General features: G+C 38.1%; 2 protein-coding genes across 8 annotated transcripts; one reads left to right on the top strand and one right to left on the bottom strand.

Annotated features, from left to right (window-relative positions):
- Window positions 1–1,364: 1,364 nt before the first annotated feature.
- On the bottom strand, window positions 1,365–6,286 carry lrrc61 (leucine rich repeat containing 61). Of its 5 annotated transcripts, none has more exons than XR_014123100.1 (10): window positions 6,001–6,286; window positions 5,077–5,172; window positions 4,843–4,989; window positions 4,676–4,736; window positions 4,464–4,549; window positions 4,306–4,371; window positions 4,142–4,210; window positions 3,749–3,874; window positions 2,409–3,577; window positions 1,365–2,300 (listed from the first exon to the last, which is right to left on the bottom strand). XR_014123100.1 is itself a non-coding variant. In XM_081711978.1 (10 exons), exons 1-9 carry the CDS (start codon window positions 6,026–6,028, stop codon window positions 3,471–3,473), a joined length of 786 nt encoding a protein of 261 aa, XP_081568104.1. In that variant the 5' UTR covers window positions 6,029–6,286; the 3' UTR covers window positions 1,365–2,593; window positions 3,439–3,470. The 5 variants fall into 5 exon arrangements, 4 of the variants coding, with proteins under 4 accessions (XP_081568104.1, XP_026858990.1, XP_026858988.1 ...); XM_081711978.1 differs by having other exon boundaries at window positions 1,365–2,593; window positions 3,439–3,577; XM_027003189.3 differs by having other exon boundaries at window positions 1,365–2,523; window positions 3,439–3,577.
- A 790-nt stretch (window positions 6,287–7,076) lies between these two features.
- On the top strand, window positions 7,077–21,091 carry cib2 (calcium and integrin binding family member 2). Of its 3 annotated transcripts, none has more exons than XR_003410182.3 (7): window positions 7,077–7,402; window positions 9,315–9,349; window positions 15,658–15,769; window positions 17,622–17,769; window positions 17,963–18,158; window positions 20,061–20,491; window positions 20,847–21,091. XR_003410182.3 is itself a non-coding variant. In XM_027003281.3 (7 exons), exons 2-7 carry the CDS (start codon window positions 7,352–7,354, stop codon window positions 20,080–20,082), a joined length of 564 nt encoding a protein of 187 aa, XP_026859082.1. In that variant the 5' UTR covers window positions 7,077–7,205; window positions 7,332–7,351; the 3' UTR covers window positions 20,083–21,091. The 3 variants fall into 3 exon arrangements, 2 of the variants coding, with proteins under 2 accessions (XP_026859082.1, XP_026859081.1); XM_027003281.3 differs by having other exon boundaries at window positions 7,077–7,205; window positions 7,332–7,402; window positions 20,061–21,091; XM_027003280.3 differs by having other exon boundaries at window positions 20,061–21,091.
- The last annotated feature ends 3,621 nt before the right edge of the window (window positions 21,092–24,712 follow it).

Below are 24,712 nucleotides of genomic sequence, written 5' to 3'. Positions count from 1 at the left end.
CAGTTGTACAAGAGTTGTTTCCTGACATCATAACCAGTTGGATAGGAAATTGTCAATAATTCATTCCTGAATGTCATGGCTAGAAATATGAGTTGGTTGCTGATAATATTTCTTTCATGTTCACCCTGATTCATTCAGAGTAAAGAGAGAGAGAGAGAGAGAGAGAGAGAGAGAGAGAGAGAGAGAGAGAGAGAGAGAGAGAGAGAAAGAATGAGGATGCGGACAGGTCAGGGAGAGCAGGTGATTTAGAGGAGAGTGAGAAACAGAGCAAACATTGATAGTGAAGACCAAATAATGCCATATGCCAGTCTTTTATCAGTGCCAGAGATAAGTGCAAAAACGTTTTGTCATTGCCTAGAGAGATGATGGGAGGATAGGAGAGGAAAGGAGAAAGTATTTTATATATAAAGTAAGCAAAGTCAATAAAAATAGATTAAACATAAATATGATTAATAATAGAAAAGCCCTAATTTGAAATGAATAAAACTGTGCCCCAGCAGGGGGGGTGGGTGGGTGTGGTAATCAATAAAACAAATACATAAGTAAAAACAGATGAGAGAATAGATGACTGGAGAGAAGAGTTTTAACAGAAGCTGAATGCTCTATGGCAGTTAGACTTTGTCATTTCACAGATGCCTTATTGAAAGTCACAACAGAGCTTCAGAAACACTTGTGTGCTGAAATTAGGGACCTGATTTATGATGCCTTTCTAGACAGCTCTATTTCAATTATGAAACAAGGCATAATCATGCTTATACCAAAATCTGAACAAAGATCAGTTTTCATTGGATTATTACGTCACTTGTGATTATAAGATTTTCGAACATTTTTATGCTACTAGACTTTAAGAAAGGGCCAAGCAAAATAAATGATGAAAGTCTGCTTTTGTCATAAGACAGCATATTTATAATCACACTTCACTGGCACTTGATATGTTGATTATAATTTACTGATCCCTCATCATAGCTTCATTTTTATTTTTAGATTTCTTCAGAGCCTTTGATACACTGGAACACCTTTATTTAAAGCCTTGGAAAAGTTTGGTTTCAAATCAGGTTTTTGTAATGCTATTAATAAGCTTTATAATGATATTAACAGTGGTGTATCTCACAGTCATGGTTTTTCAATGAGACACCTAAATAACAATAAAAATGGCATGGGCCACTCCACTCAATAGTGATATCTATCCCTATAAATTATACACTGGGGCAAATAATTATTTGCTCCCCTCCTGATTTTAGAAAGAAATGAACAGTCTATAATTTTCATGGTATGTTTATTTTAACAGAGAGAGAGAGAGAGAGAGAGAGAGAGAGAGAGAGAGAGAGAGAAATATCAACAAGGAAATAAAAAAAAACATTAAATAAAGGTTACAATTTGTATTTTATTAAGTGAAATAAGTATTTTATTTCCCCTTGACTACCATGGGTAAGACTAAAGAGCTGTCAAAGGACATCAGGGAGAAGATTGTAGACCTGCACAAGACTGGGATGGGCTACAGGAAAATCAGTAAGGAGCTTGGTGAGAAAGAGACCACTGTTGGCATGATAATTTGAAAATGGAAGAAATACAAAATAACAGTCAATCGCCCTCGCTCTGGAGATCCATGCAAGATCTCACCTTGTGGGGTAAGGATGATTATGAGAGAGATGAGGTGTCAGCCCATAATTACACGGGAAGAGCTTGTAAATGATCTCAAGGAAGCTTGGAGCACAGTCACCAAGAAAACCTTTAATAACACACTTTGCCGTAATGGATTATGAACCTGCAATGCCCACAAAGCCCCTCTGCTCAAGAAGGCTCATGTACAGGCCCATCTAAAGTTTGCCAGTGAATGATTCAGAGAAGTCTTGAAGAATGTGATGTGGTCAGATGAGAACAAAATTGAGCTCTTTGGCATCAACTCGACTCACTGTGTTTGGAGGCAGAGAAATGCTGGATATGACCCCAAGAACACCATCCCCACTGTCAAACAGAGGTGGAAACATTCTGCATTTGGCTGTTTCTCTGCAACGGGTACAGAAATACTTCAAGGGATTGAGGGGCTGATGAACGGGGCCATGTACAGTAGAATCTTGAATGAGAACCTCCTAGCCTCAGCCAGAACACTGAAGATTGGTCGTGGATGGGTCTTCCAGCATGACAATGATCCAAAACATATGGCCAAGGCAACAAAGGAGTGTCTTAAGAAGGATCACATTAAGATCCTGGAGTGGCCTAGCCAGTCTCTGGACCATAATCCTATAGAAAATCTGTGGAAGGAGCTCAAACATCGTGTTGCTAAGCAACATCTTCAAAACCTTCAGGATTAGGAATATGTGTTTTCAGAGGACCTGAGCATTAGCAATCATGATGTGAACAACAACAGAAAATGCAAGATAAATACATGACAAAGGAAGTGGACATACCCTTTAGCCCTATTTTGCTTCTGTCCATTGACTCTTTGGCTTCAGGAGGAATCATCCATTTGCCTCCTGGTCCTTTTATGACTGTAACGTTTCTTTCCTCCCACTGAATAGGAACCTGCAGGTGGAGAAAGGATCCACTTGCTTCTAAATGAAGTCTCACTTAGTGGCCAGGCCTCACAGAGTGTCTGTGAAGAGGAGTAGGCCAAAATCACCCCAGAGACATACACAAACCTGGGGACCAACTACAAGAAACACCTGATCTGTGACTGCTAACAAGGGTTTCTCCACCAAGTACTAAGTCACGTTTTGCTTGAGGATCAAAGTTATTTCACTTAATCATATATAAATTAATGTATAACCTTTAGTGTTTTTATATCTTTGTTGATATTCTGTCTCTGTGTTAAAATAAACCTAACATGGCAAATTATAGACAACCCATGTCTTTGTAAAGGGGTTAAAATGACAAAATCAGCAGGGGATCAAAAGTTTCCCCAGTGTACAAACACACAAATATAGATTTATGTCACTATTGACTCTGATATAGATAGATACATGAGAAAAAAGGGTTAAAAAAAATACAAAGTACACTTAGGATGCAAAAACTACAAGCATTCATATAAAGCACCCAATAAGTACAAAATCCAATAAAAACGCAACCAAGAGGTTTAGTACTGGAAAGCCAACAATGGTCAATACAGAAAAGCCTCAAAAGGGCTTCACAAACACATTTTAAGCTGTTATTGCTTTAAACAATGCTGCTGTGTTACAAGTCCAAAAACAACTCATGGAACATCCTGAAATGACAGTCAAAACTGAATTCAGTTTATAAATGTCAGGTCTTTTCTGTGTTGGATAACCATAAAGGACAAAATCATAGTTAACTAAACTTTCACAATGCAGGCAACACCTAGTTGAGAGTTCTGGCACTGGTGATGTCTCAAGCATACAAATCTTTAAACGCACAAAGAAGCAAGTGTGTTAAAAAAGAAAAAGATGAAAGTAAAAAAACAGCAAAGCTGTTTCGGTATACTCAAAATATTCACTGTGGCACAGCTTCTGATTTTAAACAGCATACTGCTTTGGTTGGTTCTTGAGGCCAAGGCTTCTTTCAGTTTGAGAGATTGCATGAGATGCTCTACTGTTCAGCAGCCTGCATTCGTGAAGAACATCTGTTGAAGAGCAAGACAATATCACAAAATGAAAGTTTTGTTTTTAAACTTTTAAGCCATTACCCTTCAGAACAATTATCCACTTCTATCTTCTGTAATTAGTATCTGTTGTGAAGTAACTATTTGGCATTAGTAGAAAAACAAACCTTAATTTATAATAAAAAATATTACCATTAAATTGTTTGTAAGCTTCATCAACAATGGCATTATTTGATCTCTTTATCTCCCAAAAACTGTCTTCTACCCAGGGTTTACAGTCTGGCAGTTCTGGTAGTTGGCAATTTTTAAATATGCTTGCTGTAAAAAATAAAGGTAAAAATACTTATAATTGAATAGTAAGATTTGTCCTGTATTGCTGTAAATAATGCTGAAATACAGTATTTACAGTATACAGTAACTAAAAACAACTATTTATGGTTTTAACAAGTTGATACAAAACATAAGAGTAACATCAGAAACATCTGGTTAATTCTAAAGAATTAATATAATAGAATAATTGATCATATTATTACCATTAACTTACAGGTTTAAAATATACAAGACATGTTGGAAAGTTAGAGGTACCTTTTATTGTATCATCAATATCTTTACATAGCTGATATAGATCACTCCCACGACCAACCACCCGTTCGCCTACAGTAACACATAAAACATCACTTGCAAGCTCATTTGGCTGACTGCTTACATTTTTAGTTAGTTGCTGTAAATATAAGCAAAATGGTTCTCACCATCTAACACCTTGATGTTTGGAAACATTTCAAGGAGGATGTTTCTGTATGAGGAATTCTTGCAAACTGAAGGAAATGAGTGAGGTAAAGTTTAAATCAAAACCAAAAAAAACCAATACACAGTTTAAAATGAAAAAGAGATCAAGTGAAAACCCAACCTGGATTAGTGTAATTATAGGTGTTGTCTTTCAGTCTAATTATCTCTAATTTTCTTAAAGACTTCAGAGCATGGAGGTTATCAGGGCTGTAGATTTGATTAAATAGTACATTTACACACAGAGGAATAAGGGCAACAGGTAAATAAACAGAATTTAAAATGCAGAACTCATGTGATTTTTGCAGTGTTTTATGTTTGGAACACAACAATTACCTGCATATAAGATTGCCGGCCACATTTAGACTCTGAAGGCTTTCACAGCTAGAGATGGGTTCTCCAAAAATTATATGGTTAATGGTTATGGACACCATATTTACCCATGGCTTATTTATTATAATTAATCAATACATCATGAATATGTTCTATTAATGTTCACTTACCTAAGTTTGATATCCTGTTAGCTGACAGGTTAAGCACAACAAGAAGCCTGAGTGATGCCAGAGGTGCTAGATTTGTAATATTATTCCCAGAGAGGTCCAGTCTCTCCAGGTTTATACATTCACCAATGCAACCAAGGTCATAAATTCCTGCAAAATGCATATAACCTGTAACCTTCTAAAACAAGACCTATTTGCTACACATCTTCTTTAAAGCATTCACAACTCAATACGTACCTAGACCCCTTAGTTTAAGAAACAAAATGGACTCTAAATCAAATTCCCCTGTTCGGGACTTCAGAAGCCCATTGGTGATCCTTGCACATTCTGGTTCTGTAAAAGAAACAGAATTGAAAATACTGATCATAAGACAAAACAAAAAACATTTGGCTACCTATTCGGGCGCAAATCTTCACTTTTGCACAACGAGTAATTTATGATACGAGTTATCCGTTTAGTGTTTGGCCAGGAAACACGGGTATTTTTCTTTCTTTTTAATATAAATTGACTTACAATGTTCACTGTTATTGGGTCATTTGATGTCTTTCTTCGTGTAGGCCTGAGAAATAACTCTTCTTTTAACACCTATGTATGTGTAATGGCTACCCTACTCGTAATAGTTCCAGCTTCAGAACGTGAGCCAAAAATGTTTTATAGCTAGCTAGAGTTATATTACCTATTTTAATCCTGCCAAATAAAAATGTACCATTGGGGAAAACATCGCTGGATGGAAAGACATTTGTGTAGTATACGAGCTACTAAAACAATGGGGGCACAGAACAAAATGAAACTGGTGATAAGCATAACATTTTCGTGAGATATCGTTAAACCACGACCAATGAAAGATACAAGCAAACGATCATTTAACTGCATGAAGTAAAGCCTGTTCCTCCATAACGTGTAAAGCTTCGTATAACATTATCTTAGCCAGCTAGCTAATGTTAGCTACATAGCTACCTAGCGTTAGCTAGATTATTTTATTTAGTAACTGAAACCAAAACTTAGCGTCAGAAAAAAAAACACGATTCAAACGAAATCGATATTAGCACCACTGCGAATGGACAGCTACAAACGTTACTACAACATAGGAAAATCTAGCTGACGTGATACAGCTATGAAAACCTGGCAGATTAATTTGTCAGACATCGTTAAAACACGTACCGTTGTCTTTGTCCTTCTTTGATTCCATTCTGTTCAAATTGCATTAAGTCATTTGAACTATATGGAAATGCTGTCCGTTTACACTAGGTAAACTATATGGGAATGCTGTCCGTTTACACTAAGTAAACTATATGGGAATACTGTCCGTTTACACTAGGTAAACTATTTGGGAATGCTGTCCGTTTACACTAAGTAAACTATGGGAATGCTGTCCGTTTACACTAGGTAAAGGTGACTGTAATGTCATCTCAGTGCAGATACTGGCTGTGGTTAGCTAACCTTATGTACCGTATGAGCTAGCTAGTGGCGTGTCACTCTTTTAAAGGCTTGGATGTTTTACATTAGACATTAGCTAACGTCATTTCCCTCACCAATCTTTTTGGGATGGAATTTTTTAAAAAGTATTGATTCTGTAATTTATTAATACAAACTAATTTGGCATCTTTAATTTTATCACACCAGGAAGTTCTATTTCTATGCATTTTAAATGGTTACCAGTAACGTTGCCAAGGTCACAGAGTTGTTCCTGCCGGCTATTTAATCATTACAGATAACCCGTGTTATCCCTACGTTGTGAGCTGCTGTAATCAAAAATAAAGAAAGAAAGAAAGAGAAAAGGCTGTAATATTTATTTTATTAAATTGCCTGCTTAAATTGAAGACTACCTGAAAAGTTGCCTAAACGTGCCTAAACGTCCATTGTCTAAAAGCCGCGCGCGCGCGTACACACAAAATACACATAAATAAAAGTGTGTTTTATATATATATATATATATATATATATATATATTTATATATATATAAGGCCCCTTTGTCAGCTTCTGTCCGAAACCTTGCATCCGCTACGACATTTTACTACCTTCTGATCCTTTTAGGCTACAGTTGCTGCATGGAATCTATCTAAACTCATTTCAGCGACTGCCAAGAAGCTTCCTTTTTTCTCAAAGGCTATTGATTTGGCCCTTGAAGCACAATACCACCTAGTGGTACCAACGTTGAATTTTCCTTGTAGCATATTGATATCACCTTTGATATTGGCAGTACGAGTAGCTATGGATAGCAGTCGGTGCTGAAACGGGAGTGAGTGAGCAGGCTGTGGGCTATTCTGCTATTCATGACCCCCTACATTTAAGCAGCGGAGGAACCTCGATCACGTTGCACTCAAGTATTTATGGAGAGTGTTATCTGCATTTCAAACACCCATAAGTAAGTCGGAGTTCTGAAATTCTATACGTGGTCACAGTTTTCTCGTTTGGCCACATCGTATACATGCCATAAATGCCTAGAAAACAAAGGATTCCTCTAACTTCCAATGTGATGCATCTGTCCAAGAGGAAAATTACTCGACTAAGATGGGTAATAAGCAAACGATATTTACTGATGAACAGTTAGACGCCTACCAGGTAAGAGCTTTTTTTCTAAATATTCTACGTTTTCCACCAGTTACTTAATCTTAATGATAAAGCATGGAGAAAACTGCTGACCATCACAAAATCGATGAAACCAAAGATCAAGATTGCAAGTTTACATATTTTTCACGTGCGTAACCTATATATGTTTTAATGCAAACACTTGCTATTTAACGCCTTGCGACGGCAATTACTTCTCTTTCTCGACGTATAGTATGTAGGCTAAAATTAACATGAAGGGACTTTGTAAACATGTCAGGTAAAGACGATGAATCCCCAGTCTGAACGGGGGTAATATAAACGTTTTTTTTTCTGTGGTTGGATGAAAAGGTGTTCATTACATAAAACATTTAAGCTTTATCTTTAACTGTGTCTGCGACATAAGAACCTCAGCGTTTGGACGATGCACAAGTCTTACTGTCAGCACTGTTGCCTCAAATGTCATCAAGTCGTGAAAGATCAAGGTTAAAACATGAAACTTTAGAATGTGAGGCTTTGAGTTTACAAGTCTGAATATGAAAATAGCTAGAGCAGGTTGGACAAGGGGTAAGATCTAATGTCTCGTGTCTTGGCAGGGCATGCACACTTGTGCTGACTAAAGGTTTTTTTTTTCTTTCTTTCTTAATTGTGTGTCTTCAACATATATAATCTTCAGACAGTACTATTATAGACTCTTACAGTCTTTTTGGTAAAATCTTTACATGTATTATGCTCCCAACATCACTGTTTTTTGACTTGTAAGAATAAAAATGTAAAATGAACAATTAAGAAAACGGGGGGATTGAACTGATTGATTCAGTTCAAGAAAAAGTTAAGTAGATTAATTAATGCAATTTCATTATTATGATGTTTTATTATATTGTCATTTTGATCATTAATGTAATTTCAGTTCTTCTAATTGCATATCAAAGATCATGGAATATCATTATATACATTTACTTAAAAAAACCCCCACTAGTGCCAAGAATGAATTGAGCTTGTACAATTGACTGAAAGAAGGACTATTCTAGTTGGCCAAGTCTTGCTGACTCACATAACTACTCTTAATTTTAGCATGACAATGTTTCTCCAACCTTTGAACCCCTAAAGCAGTTCTGTTATGCTTTCATGGGAGCATTACAAGAAACTGTGCCTTTGTCAGGCAGCTGTTTTCTTCTCTGTGCATGAAATAATTATGTGGGTTGTGTTCTGTCCCTGGCAATAATTTAGCTCTCGGTCATCTATCCAGTGTGCTAATAATTCTTAGCTCTCTGTCCTTACTTCACATCGAACAGATTCAGGACCTAATATCTCATATTAACGAGCAATTAACAATAGTCGAAGGCTTATGCTCATAAATCCTTATTTCTGGAATTTCTTTTGTTTAGCATAAGCCATGTGTGCAGGAGAAAGAAGGGTAAACGTCTTAAAGATGAGATACATCACTAGCTAATAAAACTGTCAGCTCTGGTTGGCATTGAATGGGGATAAGGAAATATGGAACCACAGAGCCGAGAACAACAGTGCTATGTGTTGGTAGGTTTATGTCAGCAACAGTGCTATGTGTTGGTGGGTTTATGGCAGGTGAAAGGTCTCAAGGCATGCAGACAGGCACATCTATTCCCCTATAATTTTGTTTGGTTTCATATCACATGTACGTGAGAGATAGCAGCTCTCAGACAAAACATCATTGTCTGTGTGAAACATTAAACCCTACCATGTCTGTAGATGAAATGCTTATAGGTAACAATGGCCCACTGTGTTCATTTGCGTGTAGTAATGCAATATAAATACAGACCTCATGCTTAACTGCATAGTTAACATAGATTAAAGATCAGGCAATGTTTGTTTAAAACAATGAGGTAGCAAATGTTGTTTCTGTTATCAGTGTTCATATTTTTAAAGAGATTTTTTTCTGTTCTTGCAGGATTGCACCTTTTTCACACGTAAGGAAATCCTTCGGTAAGTTCTATGAGTGAATTGGTGTCATGGCGCTGTTACAGTCTTCCTTATTTCCATAACACAGTTAAGTGGTTTTGGCATATTGTTTTTCATCTGTACTTTTCTGGTGGACTAACTCAGACAGAGTAGATCCTATGTTGCCCTCCTTACTTCGCATTTACCAGTTTACCAGTGGTATGGGAGTGTTTACTGTGATATGGGAGTGTTTTCATGCAGGGAGGAAACTGCTGAGCTGCATTGAGTTATAAATGTATGAGCTATGAATATATGAGCTCTGAACATACGAGCTACGAACATGTGAGCTTAGAATGTATGAGCTATGTATGTGTGAGCTATGAATGCATGGGCTATGTATGTGTGAACTCAGAATGTTTGAGCTATGATGTCTATGATTTCACATACTGGGGTCACAGAGGTTGCTGAATCTTGAACTTTGTTCAAAGCCATGAGTGTTTTGTTATCTGTATATTTCTATTCTGGGAGTCTTAATTTGATATGTTAGGACTACATCTTAGATTTGAGCCTTAGATATGTGAAATTTTCTCCATTACATTTCTTAGGTGTTTGAGCCAAACTAATCAAATGGCTAAACTTCCATTTGTTTTAATTAGAATTTATTGTTAAGACTCATTGATCATAAGAAATGGTTGGAACAGAAGTGTGCTTAGATCACATCTATGCCTTGGTTGCTTTGTTTTGCTTTGTTTAGAGGCTGCTCTAGCTGTGGTATATTTTAATGGAATTTTTAATGGTAGGTGTCATTTTAATGGCACTGAGAAAGAATAAGTTATTTTATGGGGTTGTTTAAATCTGAAATATCTTATTCTGTGTTTCTTATCATACAAATGAAGACATATTTGAAAGTTAAAAATAAATATTTTCGTATGTTCATTACTTGTCTCAGTTTGCATCAAATTAATATATTTTACATGGATTTTGGGTCACGTTATAAAACCTGTGTTCCAACTGATAAACTAAACACTGCACACAAACCTGTCCAAAAATAACGCATGACAACACTGTCTCACACCAAATTAAAGTTAGCAGATATTACATTTTGTTCTACAATGAGTATGACTGTGTCCTAGTAAAGGAGAACAGAGATATTAAATCCTATCCATTCACAATTTATAGCCCCACTCTTTCTGCATGTCCTCTTTTCACATGTCTCTATCAAAATCTCCACCAGAGCAGGACAAGCAGCAGGCAGCAAAGCGTTTAATGGGTTGAACTACAAACATGATACTAGCTCAGTTACAAGACACTTTGTCATTTCAAATTCACACATGTACACCCATATCTGTGCACAGACCTCTCTGTAGCTTGCGCTGTTGCTGTGGGGGTGTATGCAGGATTATTTTTAATCCCAAATGCCACACCTCTGTTGATAAAAAGTCAGTTCATTTGTAACACAAGCTTTTCATTCAGAAATGTTCCATATTTATCAGCAAGACCAGTGGGATCCGCAGCAAACAGTGATTTAGAGCCAATCTTTCATTTTCCCTGCCAGCTCTGCTGGGATGGGTGGCTGCTCTCCAGAAGTGGATTTTGTTATATATGGCATCCTTGACAGTGGTGTGGGTGTTTTGTACTTAGCCACTGTAATTGTTGACATTGTAAATATTACATGTATCACATTTGTATTGTGGAAAACAGTCTACATAGATGAGACAAAGAAGAATGATGTCAAGCAAAGTGAGTTGTACAAATGCTATTTAAATCTATCTATCTATCTATCTATCTATCTATCTATCTATCTATCTATCTATCTATCTATCTATCTATCTATCTATCTATCTATCTATCTATCTATCTCTCTCTCTCTCTCTCTCTCTCTATATATATATATATATATATATATATATATATATATATATATATATATATATGACAACTCATAAATAAATATTAACAGTATACATGAAAACCCTGGTTGAATTTGACATATTATCATAGCTTTAGGAACATATATATTTTAAAGAAACATTTTTCATAAATAGATTTGATTGAATCACTCCCCTTGCAGGTGTCTCTAATGAAACTATTAGTCATAAAATACAGCAAGGTCTCATATTGGTAATTAACAATCAACACCACAACTAGGAGGTCAAAACAACAACATTTTGTTACTTCTCATCTTGTTTTTTTTTTCTAGAGGTCCTTGATTTTTTAATTTTTTTGTTGCACATTGCTGTTATTGACTTTGCCTTCTTCCCCTCCCCTTTGGTCTATCATGTCTGTCACAGTTATTGATTCAGCAGTTTTACGACGTCTAGATTTATACGAGACAATCATTAGATAAAGCCTTGAGGCTCAGGGCTGAGCTGCCCTCGTTCTTTTCCCCTTTGTCTTTCGCCAAAGAAGGATCCGGTTCTTACAGCTCTTACTGCATTTCACATTTGCTGGTGTACCAAAAATGCAGAGTACTAGAATGTTCTCAAAAGCCCTTGCATGTGTATTCTGAGAAGAGTGGTTCAGTTTTCACTGAAACCCTTTAACCTATGCGTTGGTCTTCTCACTTGAACAGGGATCACTTTGCAAGCCTTGCAACAGAACTGGAACCCAATCTTCTGGTTAGGGGCAGACATCCAAACCATCCCAAAATTCATTACCTTTATGCATATTTACTTAGAATTGAACGGAAAGATTACATTATAAGAGGTTACAGTTGTTTGTGTTTCAGTCTGACTGTATATATAAAATATATAAAACAAAGTTCTCAGTTTTCTAATGGAATTGACATGCCACTCTCAGGTTTCAGTATATGCTATTAATTGGTGTTGTTTGAAGATCAAGTCACTACTCAAAGGAATTAAAAGAAGATACAGGGGAATGGGGCAGAGCACAGGGTTAGAGGCTAATGTCCAAGTTATAGTCATACAGATGCTGGGCCTTGATTTTCTGAGTTGGATCGGTGGAAAATCAGATTAGCACATATAGCAGGGAAGCTTGTAAAAGTACAACGAACAAAAGAACCATTTGCACTGTGTATAGAGTGCTTACCTTATTTTAGTTTATTAAAATATTAAATATAATTCCTATTGTAATCTTTTTTTTTTTTTTTACCTCATGTCAGTAGTTGCTTAAATGAGTGTTTTGGCAATTCAAGTTGTTGTAGATTTATTTTGTGTGTGTGTTTGCTTTAGGTAGTACAGGGAACTATCCAAGTTTATATGTTTGTTTGTTTTTTTGTTTTTTTTTTAAGTCAAGCTTCCCAGGAATGAAAGATATTTCCTTTAATGAGATTCTTTACCTCAGCTTGCTTTTCTGCCCATGTAAACTAAATCACTCCTGTTTCAATTAGGCCTTCTAGTTGAAGAACAATCCAGTACAATGAATTCTATAAGAAAGCATTTCTGTGAGAGCTTTGACAGGTAGGCTGAATATGACTCAGACACTCATGTAAACTCTGAAAGTATAATGTAATATATAATGTAATATGATCCATGTTTCTATATTGCCTCACACATACAAGATTTATCATTGTTTTCCCCAGTGCACACGCCATAGAAGTTATATGATCTTTTATTGGAACTGTGATGGACAGTTATATAGTTGGTAATGTTGACTTTAAAAGTGAATCCTCAGAGGAACAGAGAAGCAGCAGAGCTGATTCCCATGTCCCAGTGCAGATGACGATGATGACTGAGCGTGTTAATGAATGTTGTTTTCACTTGTATTCACTTGTTCTCCTCCTCATTTATATTTCATTTGAATTGTTTTATTATCTACATTGGAAAAACTGTAGTAAAAGACTTTAATGTGATGGCATTAAGCACACTGTTCAAAAATCCCCACGTGACTCATTATGTTACTCATCTTTTTGTAATACCATACCTCTGGGGGAGGGGATATAAAGTATTGTATGAAGTCCCCATCCTGGGTAGGTAGTACAATCTTGCTCATGCTATTAGTCATCAAACCAGATAAGTAACCTTTCTTTCACTTTGTATGTAAAGGCTACATGGTGGTTACAAATTGCATACTGAATAGTATAGATGCTGTGGAGACATTAACCTTCCAAATTAAAATCATGAAGTCTGCAATGCACTGTCAGATTTTAGAGTATATTTAAAGGGTTGTTGGCATAAACCTGGCTACCTGCTCACATGCCAAGCACTACACCAGCTAAGTGTATGCTTATAAAAATAGGTAGCACTTATTTTCAATGTATGAAGGTTAATGAGATGTTTAATATATTAAGTGCTAATGGCCACTAAAACTTCAGCTTATTCCTCACCATTGAGCCATTATGGGCTTTTATCTCCTGGCTTCAGAGAGCTTTGCCACCAACCGCTTTCATTACTCCTCAGATGGAGCTGTCTATAGGGAAAAGTGTCATGCACTGAGGCATTGTGGGTTATCCTCTGCAGCTGCTCTTCACTTTCTTACTAAGATGCATTTCCCAGGGTACTGCAAGAGGAAGGGTTGTCACACCTGCGTGTGGTGTTAGCTCTGTGCTTGGGTGTAGCAGTGCAAAATCCTCGACCCAAACTTCAGGAAATTAGTGCAAGAAGGTTGACGTAATGTGGAATATTGTACTGTCCCTTATTTCACTGATGCTGAGCTGTGATCTGGTGTTTTAAAAGAGTTCCACGCTTTGTAGCTCTTACGCAAGAAACGACACACCTCCCTTGATTCATGTGATTGAACCATCCAGCCACGATGACACTGAGATTGGGTTTGATAACAGGGCCAGTGGAGCACAGGAAACAAAATGGACAATCCCCTCCCAACCTAATGGAGTCCTGTGTTTTATGCCCTTCATAAAACACACTCTTCGTCTTGTCTAGTCTCCACAGTCTCAAGCTGTGTGACACTATCATGCCAGGCTAGAGAAGGGTTATCACCAGTAGTTATGTCTTGTCTCTCTTTTTCTATCATCCTGATTTGGTCCTGATTTGGCTACAGAACAAGCTTTTGCTCTCTGTCCTCAGTAATTCAGTACTGATTTGTTTAGGTTATATTCTGTGACCATAATATCATGTGTCAAGATATGAAAAAAATTGCTCATATATTTGCACATAAAGACATGATGGATCACTTCTGTATTCCTCAATACAAAATAGCTGTACCTTTTAGTATTAGTGTTCTTAGTGATGGATGGTTTGACTGGGTACTGCTGCCATGGCAACAGTGTAAGGCTATGAATGAATGGGATTTGACAGGATAGAAGGACATCAGAGAGAGGAACTGATTTGAACTGATTTTGCTAAATATAAAATAATCAGATGGGATAAACCTTTTGTGATGCATCTTCTTGCTTTGCAACCTTTTGGTCTTTTATCCTCTTTTAGAGCACCAAAATAGCAATTGTTCATATGTGATTGGTCTTGATTTACATACCATATATTTTCAGACACACAAGCATAGTTTGTTCTCCTCTGTTCTGAACTCTTGGTTTTTCTCTGTGATGTGACTATGTGTTGGTGCATGTGTATGCCCGTTTATGCCCATGTGTTCTGGCTAGACTGATTGTTATGAAACATCTTTTTGCAAATGTGTGTATGTGTGTGTATGTGTGTGTGTGTGTGAGTGTGTGTGTGTGTGTGTGTGTGTGTGTGTGTGTGTGTGTGTGTGTGTGTGTGTGTGTTATTTTTTCTATCGCAATAAAGTAGGAGCCTTGTTTTTCTCACCAGTTGTTATGCTCAGAATGAGTCATCATAGCTCTGGAAAGGCTCCAAGTGCCTCTGTGAGAAATGGACAAAACAGCCTTGTGAAATCAGCCAAGCACATTATGATATTCCCCCTTGTCCAGCAAAATATTATATTAGGTTGGAATCATTGATAATTGAATTTCTCAAATGTATGAGAAAAGCATTTTTACAGCCATCCATGAGACATCTGCTTCTAAATATGAAATCATAGTTGATACTGTATATACTGCATCACAAGATCATAAATCAATAAAAAAGTATATGCATATGTATATATACTGTATATTGTTATGGATTCTTCCATTCCTGAGAACATTATTGCCTATGTGGAAATAACAGCTGTCTTGTAATAATTAGGAAAAAAAAAACATTTGATAATTTAGAACACTGTGACTGAAGTCCAGAACACAGTGTTTTAAGACATAAATGTCTCTATCAGTATGTGGCAACCTGGTTACCTTTACCTTTAGTGATGTACACATTATTTATAATGTACATAACTTATATATATTATTTATAATGTATATAAGTTGCATATGTCCAGATGAGGCTAAATAACTTCCAATTTATGCTAAACATTTGGCAAAAAGATGAAGCTTATATGCAAGGAAAATTAAAAATCAGGGAACCCTACTGTTCTCTTCTTTGCAGGTTACATGGACGATTCCATGAACTGGCTCCACATTTAGTTCCCATGGACTACACAGATGACCCTGATGTTAAAATACCTTTAACTCTCATAGTCAACATGCCAGAACTGAAGGTAATACTCCACAGTTTGGGAGTACATTGAGTGCTGCTGCAATATTATATGAGGCCATATAAAATGTCTGCTATTCTTGTTAAAATAGCAGCACATTTGTTTGATAACCTGTACTACAGTTTAGATTTAAAAGCAAAATGAATAGACACTTTTTTATAGTGTGAAATTGGTTTTTAATAGGCATGCTACTACTTTGCTGTTTATATGATGAAGCACGGGCCGTGGAAGGAAGGGATGATTACATCACTGGGCTTGTAAAAGTTAATGCTCTGTGACATGATAGTGTTTTAACATATTAGCTGGCACTTTGGATTTGCCATGGTTGTTAAGAGACATACTGTTAATCTGTAAGTCTGTGACTTCAGTGCAAGCTTATTTATTTGCAAATAGATTGGTTGTACTATCCACTAAAAGGGGTTTAGACTGTGGTAGCATTCTGAACAAAAATGGCAACTAATGGCAACTAATATAAAACAAGCATTTATGGTTCATCTGCTCATTTGTTCACAGAGAGGCCATCTAAGTTAGCAATAAAAGCTTTACTACATGTGGTTCTACTTCTGCATTATTTCTGCATTAAGACTGAATTTTACTGAATGTCACGTGAACAGCAAGGGCTGCTGTAGAGTACAGATTTACATTCAGCCGTTTACCAGTATTTGTGCAAAGATTGTGCAACAGCAGGGGCAACCCCTGATGTGAGGCATGCGCGGAAAAATAATCTTACATAGCTTCCTGCCTCTGTGTTCACCTGAGACTTTGCAGGGGTTAACATGCCACAAGCCATCTTGTTACAACCTCAGACAGGGCCACCATAATGCAGTGTCCTTGCAGGTAGTATAATTGCTCCTCCCTGTAAAGATGTCTCACGCTTAGAGGGCCATAAACCCCACTCTCTGGAGTGGCCTATATTGATGGAGACCATTCAAATTGGAATTGATGAGCCCCTGACAGCACGCAGTCTCCAAAAGTCCCCCTAGACTTCATAAACATAATTCATAGTTCTCTCTCAGGTCTGGCTGCTAATTAGGCTTTTTGTGCTGAAGTGAATTGATTCACTACAGACCACTGAGTCTAAAGCCAGAGTGCTGCAAATACAGTTGACAGTTTGGTCCTTCCATGCTGGACCTACAAGCAAATGCCCCTTTATCAGATTTTGACCACTTTTAAGACAAATCTGGTGTCATTAGTGCAGAATGATTGCTTGTAGCAAATACAGTTGTTGATTGGCTGTCCTTATGTGTTTATTGTAGGGATGAACTTTGCATTAATTCATTACACAAAGTGTTGATTTGAATGTGTTGTAAATGGACAACAGTTGTTGATCAGTGTTTGTAAAGCACAACTTATATGATCTAATGAATGCCATCATCACCATTTTTAATGTTGAATCAAATGAAGTTAGCTATGCATATTAGCTATGCATGAGACACTATACAGCATTTGTACCAGAGCTCAAACTATAAGCTTGACCTCTCTTTGTTGTGCTCATTTCACTGTACTCAGAGGTGTTGAGTCAGCCCGTTGTGTTGGGCATAAAAATTCTTCGCTGCCATTGGAGAGTTCACAGGCAGAGGAAATATATGGGCACTAGCATGAAGACTCAGCCATTCTCCATTTTACATGCTCTCACTCAGCAAAACTGGGTGTGTTATGCGCAGGCTTGGATTCTGTAAGGGTGCGTACAGTACTGCTCAGACATCCTACAGATACAGGTCTACCTCCTGTAGTGTTTCAAACTCTACATTTGGCATCAATTGTCCTGCAGTGGCAAATGTCTGGAGCGCAACATTGTGTCTGTGCTTCTACCTGAATGTTTTCTGTATTGATGTTATCCATCTGTGTTCTGCAGGAAAACCCATTCCGGAATAGGATTGTAGAGTCCTTCTCTGAGGATGGCCTGGGGAACCTCAGCTTTAATGACTTTGTGGACATGTTCTCAGTTCTGAGTGAGATGGCCCCCAGAGAGCTAAAGGCTATTTATGCTTTCAAAATATACGGTAAAATATATTCCTTTTATTAGCCTGTTCCCACAAATGTAAAAGCTCAGTGTTGTATATTAGTGGCCCTAAAAACTGTCATATTTATACTGATAATGTTTCTAACTGTTTTATGTAATAATGATGCTGTAATATTATAACAGTCTAACAAAAAGTAACCATTTCCATACTCCTAATGGCATTTCCTTTGTAGATTTCAATGTGGATAATTATATCTGCAAAGAGGACCTTGAGAAGACTCTGAACAAGCTGACAAAGGAGGAGCTAACTCCAGAGGAAGTGAACTTGGTGTGTGAGAAGGCAATTGAGGAGGCCGACCTGGATGGAGACAGCAAGCTCTCCTTTGCTGATTTTGAAAACATGATCTCCAGAGCGCCTGACTTTTTAAGGTACAGAACGTTAGTTACTGAAATTATTGACATGTGGTCTCAGGCTTAAAGTGTGGGCTTGTGAGAAAGAGCCTTTGAATCAGAGGAATGAAAGGCTGAAAAGAAGGAGTGCAGTCTCTCCTGATGATGATGATGATGATGATGATTACATGGTTTTACCCTGGTCACTGGAGATGTTGATCATTTCATTGGCACCTTGCTCTCATCAGATCAGACTGAAGTGCCACCATAGTCACTCATTAGAGGGCAGACAGGCTGCCAGAGCTGTGCTATACACAGTGGACATTCATCACAAGACACTATAATAGTGGTGTAATGTGAACCATGTGATGTGAATGTGAACCATGCTCTTGCATGTCTGTCAACTACTAAAGTAATATATCAGTTAAACGTTAGTGTTGATAATAATGTGTGAAATGTAGTGGCTGTCAGTTAATATTATGCAAATCAGACCATCCTAACTGCTCCCTGTTTGTTTTATTTATTGTTTTGCATATTCTGGGGTTTTGCTGATAGGCTCATTATTACTACACCGTTGAAAATGAGTTGTGAAATAATTATTTGAAATTGTTTCCTTCATTTGGAATGCTTTCCGTGCATCTTAGGATAACAAGGCATATCTGCTATCAGTACCTAAAGGGATTTGTAAATGTAATTGTCACTAAATGCACAACTAATATTACTAACTGGTAACAATGATCAGCTCCTTTTTAACTTTCACCAGCCTGTTTGTACTGAAGCTTTCGTGTGAGCACTGTCTGAATTGTATGCCTCCTACTGTAATTTGACTGCGAAGCGTTCCAGTGCGTTTTATGGGCCAGCCATTCCTCTGCATGACATTTACAAGCTGCTGGGACTACACAGCTGTCCCTGACTGCCACAGAGGGAAGGGCAGCAGCAGAAGGCTGCTGAGCCATTGTTCTGTGATGCTAAATCCCTATCTCTCTATCTGAGACACCGCCACGATTAGCCAGAGTTAAAATTACTCAAGTGGAGGATTTTTATTCTGTTCCCTTTAGGGGACTTAATTCAGATCTAGTAATTTCACTATGTACTGGCGATTAAATAAAATGCAGTTTTCATATATGGTACTGTACTGCTGCTGGCATATAGTTTAAGAAAAAAAATCTGTAAAGTGCAAAGTCAGTTTAATTGTGCCTTTAAGTGTGGTTGGTGGTAAGGTGTCAGCTAAGGCCACTGCACAGAGAGAGAACAGTAGAACGTTCTAGAAAATCACTTTGCCATGTCTCATAAAGTATAATACATTGGTGTATGTTAGATGGCTCACAGTTACTGTGACAGTGCTTCAACAAAATCTCTTTCTGAATCCAGCCACACAGACAAGGACAAGGGTTAAATAATAGACCTCCAAATCAAGACTGAAATAGAAGTAACCATTTTACATGGCCTTGTTCAGTTATTCTATTATTTATCCCAGGTCATTTGAACATAATTTACCATTCAGTGAAAATGATATTGAACGCCATCTGTTCCTTTCAAAGATTATTGTCAATGTATCTTTATATTCCGTTGTACTTATGCTGCCAATAGACATATGGACAACTTCAGTCCTTTGCTGAGTCAGACAGCATTAATGATGTTCTATTGCAAGGTTATAACTCAGAATAGGGCATAGTTTCCTTCTCTGTTTTAATGCCTTTACCACTGTTCTAAAACTTGTGATTGGCACTAAATGTCACATACTTTAAATGCAGTAATGTTCTAGTTTACTTAGATCAAGAAGTGCCATAGCACATTAAACTTAAGAAAATAAGATCAATTATTCATAATAAATAATGGCTTAAACATCTTTCTCTCTCTCTCTCTCTCTCTCTCTCTCTCTCTCTCTCTCTCTCTCTCTCTCTCTCTCTCTCTCTCTCTCTCTCTCTCTCTCTTATACAGCACTTTCCATATACGAATCTGAGAAAGCTTCAACTTCATTGGGAAATTCCTCAGTTGAACTTATTTGGAGTCCAACTTAATTACAACTTGAAGCCCTCCTGCAAACTTTGGAAACATAGAGGCCATTGTGGTGCCTGTCTGCTACAGCGCTGAAGAGTGCTTGCCTGGTCCTGTTCAAACAGTGGTCACTTGCTGGCAAAGCAGGATTTTGGCTCTCGTTGGCTATATCTACCTTTTTTTGCTGTTTTCTGAGGAAGCACATTTTACATAGCGGAGGGCTAACAAAATATCACAATGCATGACTATTTTTTTCTCACTGGAAAAGCTCTACCAATAGCTCAGATTTTCAGAAGGGATAACAAAGCTTGCCTGACAGACCTGCCACATGTCTCATTTACCCATGTGGTTTTTGAGGAAGGATGCACCAAAAGGTGGACTGCTCTAATGGTCTTACACTTCTTTCTTCGTCAGTCTTACAATGTCCACGGCAGAAACAGACACACTTCAGATGGACTCTACTCCTGACGTCTTCTCTCATTTAGGGCTGCTAAAGATATATATATATATATATATGGTGTGGACATGGACAGAAGACATGAGAGGGAGAGAAAGAGAAAGCACATGAAAGAGGGCTAAAAGCACAGCACTGGCATCACAGTCAAAAAACTGTTATACAGCTATGCAATCTTTCACTATGAAATGCATGAGTTAAGCCTACATTAGATTCACCCCCACTATAAATTGCTTTTGCAGTGTCTAATTCTGTTTGTCTTTTATTGCTTATAGGACTGGAGCATGACGACAATCATATCAAACTGTTCTCCAGTTGATCGAAGGGCTCTCTCACCTTGTCTTATATTCAGCTATTTGTAATCCTTGCATTTTACTGTGCTCTTATTTAGGCTACTCTCCTCCTGTATAAATTTCACCTGTTCGTGTACGTTGTCTATTAATGTCAGCCCTTTTCAGTATTTCATGTCATAGAGGGCATTTGACTTAAATTTGAATAAATTATTTTCTGTTGTTTGTCAGCCGAGTGCAGGAGTGTTTCATGCTGACTGAATTATTTTACCCCTCATGCATGAGCATGATAATATACAGTCTAATTAATATAATATTGATTTTTATCTACAGTGCCAAGCGTCAGTATTTATAACAAATATCATTATATGGATATTCTCAATGGGTTTCACAGAAGAAAATCCTAAGAACGCTTGTGATGTTTTCTTAATATCATGTGTAATGTATCATAATGTGCCATACACTACAGATAAGCCTTGTTCTGGTCTGTCACAGTTGCACTAATATCACAGTCTCAGCACACATAATAGCTATGAACAACCTGAATTCTTTGTCAAAGCCATGGTAAAATACATTCTTATTACTGCTCACTTGTGATCTCACGCCTTTTTACCAGCCCAAATGCCCAACTGGTCGGCCATCCCAATAAAGACGGTCCAGTGATTATTCCTGCTCACCTCTTGTCGTATAGCCTGTAATGACTTTTTAAGTTGAATGAGATCGTAAGGAGCACCGCTGCCTCAGCACCCAGCAGCATGATTATACCTATCGAGTGGAGCGTGATAAATCTGCCCCCGAAATGCACGGGCAACTGTCCTTGGCCGTATTAGCTGGGCTGATGATTTATAGGGAGCCCCTGCAGACCTGCCCTCTGCAACAAGAACAGGGCTGACGCTGACCCAATATGAAGTCGTGGATTTTTCTCAGTTTGTAGATAAGGGTAAGAATTGTTTGTGCTAGAGTACAGAAAGGATGGTTAAATGCAAGTGTGCGTGATTGCTCCAAGTGAAATCACTGAGCTAGTTCCTTTCGCGGTCATCACTCTAAGAAGTTTCTGCTATGGTCTTTAAGGTTTTACATGGTTCTAATAATATGGATCCCACAGGAATCAAAAATATTTCATTATTTGTGTGGTAGGTCACGCTAGAAAATGGGTAGCAAGGATGTAGATTCTGTACATATTCATTTTTGCCAGGATACACCTCCTAAAGTAAGGAATGCGTAGTTTATTCCTAAAGCTAACAGCATTTCCACCTTGACCATCTAATTGAAAAAGATCACTAAGAATGTGTGCTTAAGCACTGGGATGGTTTTCAGGTCTTAAAAAGATACGACTAAGATGTGAGAAGCACCATTCTGGAGCCAGTGTGCAGCAGAGGGCAGTCATTGGGGGAAGGCAGCCTGTGCTAATATGCCGTTAATTCCTCCGGTGTTGCCTCCAGCTCCCTTTATTAGGCCCGTGTGCAAACCTGCAGGGGGATGTAAGTGCTGATGATGCTGCTACATTAATTACGCTCCTCAGCCAGAGCAGCTGCTGATTTAGATACCAAAAGGAGGGCTTCTGTTCAGGTTTGATACAGCCACTGTGTCTGCTGAACTGTAAAGTAGTCATTAAGGCATTGATTCTGTAGCCCCTATTGCAAAGTGGGCCATCAGCAACTCCACACAGATGAAGACAGACAGACAGACAGACAGACAGACAGACAGACAGATAGACACACACACACAAACACACACACACACACACACACACACACACACACACACACACACACACACAGACACACACACACACACACACACACACACACACACACACACTAGCGCTCTCTCCCTCTCTCTCTCTTTCTTCTTAGAATTGCTGGCCTTGGCTGCCCTCTAATCTTTTCTGATGACACTGAGGGTGTAGGATGGCACCTCCACTAGGCTGTACAATGTTCCATCTTTGCATTTGGTAATTTTTAAAAGCAGCTCAATAGCACTTAGATCTGAGAGCATTTGATAAAGACATAGTTTCCATTTGTGGGTCAGTGGTGATTTTCTATTTGTTATACAAACAAGTTGGTGTTTGGTTTTTTTTGTCTTGTTCCTGGTTCTTTTGGCTGTAGGCAAAACAAGAAACATTAGTGAGAATACAATAGCAACTCTCACAGAAACCAGGTTAATGTTTAATTATAATCACGCTTTCCCTAATCACATGGTGAAGATAAAAACAAGGAAACAGATAGAGTGTTCTTTCCTGCTTACTGACCAAGATATTTACATTAACAATTCTCTCTCTCTCTCTCTCTCTCTCTCTCTCTCTCTCTCTCTCTCTCTCTCTCTCTCTCTCTCTCTCTCTCTCTCTCTCTCTCTCTCTCTCTCTCTCTCTCTCTCTCTCTCTCTCGCTAACACAGTATACTCTTGCTAGCAGAATTTGGAAGGCCCCAGTTGTTACAGCTTATCTCTTACTTGCTCAGATCTAGCCTGCTCTGATGTTGTGTTATTTATGAGCACTCCTTCCCACAAAACAAGGATCAGTCATTGCAGACAGCTTTACTAGCCTCCTTTACATGAAGATCTTGTCCAACATAATTTTGACTCTTGAGTTTATGCATAACTGTGCAAATCAAGTAGTCTTGCATCTCAAGCAAGATAAATCTCCTTTACCCATAGATCACTTGTGTGGAAATCAGTCTGCAACAGCCAAGGAAGTTTCATTAAAATGTGTTGAAGATGTGCATGCTGATTAAGCCTTAATGTAATCATGCATATGCATACAAATAAAGCTTTGTGTGTAGACCAAACCAGACTTTAGGGCTCTCAAGCCCTGGTTTGATTATGGTCTGTTTTGACCTCAACAGAAATCAACTGGTTTGAATGACTATGAGCGCATAGCTACAGAATTCAGTTACATCAAAACTCATCACATCCCTTTAACCCTCCCCTCACTGTAGCAGTCTTGACATTAAAACTGTATTACACCACTACTGTCACAGTACTGGATGACTCAAGCAGTGTGGAAGAACATGATCTAGTTTCAGGAAGTGTGCAGTTTCCTTGCAAAACAGATGATTTAGCAATGACCTGCTATACTTGTTTGGTTTGCTGTTTTGTTATTTAGTCCCTGCCAGTCTCAGTCAAAACCCATCTAACTGAGCTTGTAGAGTAGACAGAGATCTCTGCTGGATGAAAGTGTAACAGGATTCTGAATATGCTTTAAAATGGGTTTTAGGCAAACTAGTTGTTCACAGTGTGTGATGACAATGTAAGATTGTTGTTTGAATTAATTTTGTATTTTATTACCGTAACTTAACTATGTAATTAAAAGTAACAGTTTTGCAGAATGAATCAGCAGTGCGTGCAGACATGCTGTACTCATTGATTCAATATTCCATTGCCATCTTGTCACTGTATGTGTATTGATTAGTAAGAGAGGTGCTATAAACCTTAAAACAAAATTTCTCATCACCCATGTCAAGAGTGCATGTGCAGACAGCACACAGTGAAGAGGATACGTATCTTTATGGGCCAACAGCTCAGTGTACATACAGCACCTTTACGTTTTGGTACACTGGCTAGACTAGGTTTTTTCAGAACTTTTCAGACACATTTCCACGAGAAGACCCCCCATAGGTGCTTAGAGTGCCACCAGCTGGAGAGAGCACCAGAGAGGAGGAAGAAGGCCAGCTAGACATTTAATTTGGCATCCCCCTCAAAACCATGTTCACACTGCACTATAGACCTCTCACAACTTTGCCCTGCTGGCAGGGCCTGGCCTGCCTGTTGAGCTGCCTGACCGGGGCAGCTGCCTGACCACTGACCTGCGAGAGAGGACAGGGCCGATGAAGCCTGAGAAGCCAGCACATGCT

This window comes from Electrophorus electricus, chromosome 4 (genome assembly GCF_041902795.1).
Source record: "Electrophorus electricus isolate QZ-2024a chromosome 4, ASM4190279v1, whole genome shotgun sequence".
Classification (NCBI taxonomy): Eukaryota; Metazoa; Chordata; class Actinopteri; order Gymnotiformes; family Gymnotidae; genus Electrophorus; species Electrophorus electricus.
The sequence above is the reverse complement of the archived record's forward strand: the minus strand, read 5'-3'. Positions and strand labels throughout refer to the sequence as shown.

Coding starts and splice junctions, on each gene's coding strand:
- lrrc61 (XM_027003187.3), bottom strand. CDS start 6,028: ATGGAATCAAAGAAGGACAAAGACAACG. Junction 4,550..4,675: donor GCCGGCAATCTTATATGCAG/GTAATTGTTGTG, acceptor TCAAATCTACAG/CCCTGATAACCTCCATGCTC. Junction 3,875..4,141: donor TATTGATGATACAATAAAAG/GTACCTCTAACT, acceptor TATTTTTTACAG/CAAGCATATTTAAAAATTGC.
- cib2 (XM_027003281.3), top strand. CDS start 7,352: ATGGGTAATAAGCAAACGATATTTACTGATGAACAGTTAGACGCCTAC. Junction 9,350..15,657: donor ACACGTAAGGAAATCCTTCG/GTAAGTTCTATG, acceptor TCTTCTTTGCAG/GTTACATGGACGATTCCATG. Junction 17,770..17,962: donor TTATGCTTTCAAAATATACG/GTAAAATATATT, acceptor TTTCCTTTGTAG/ATTTCAATGTGGATAATTAT.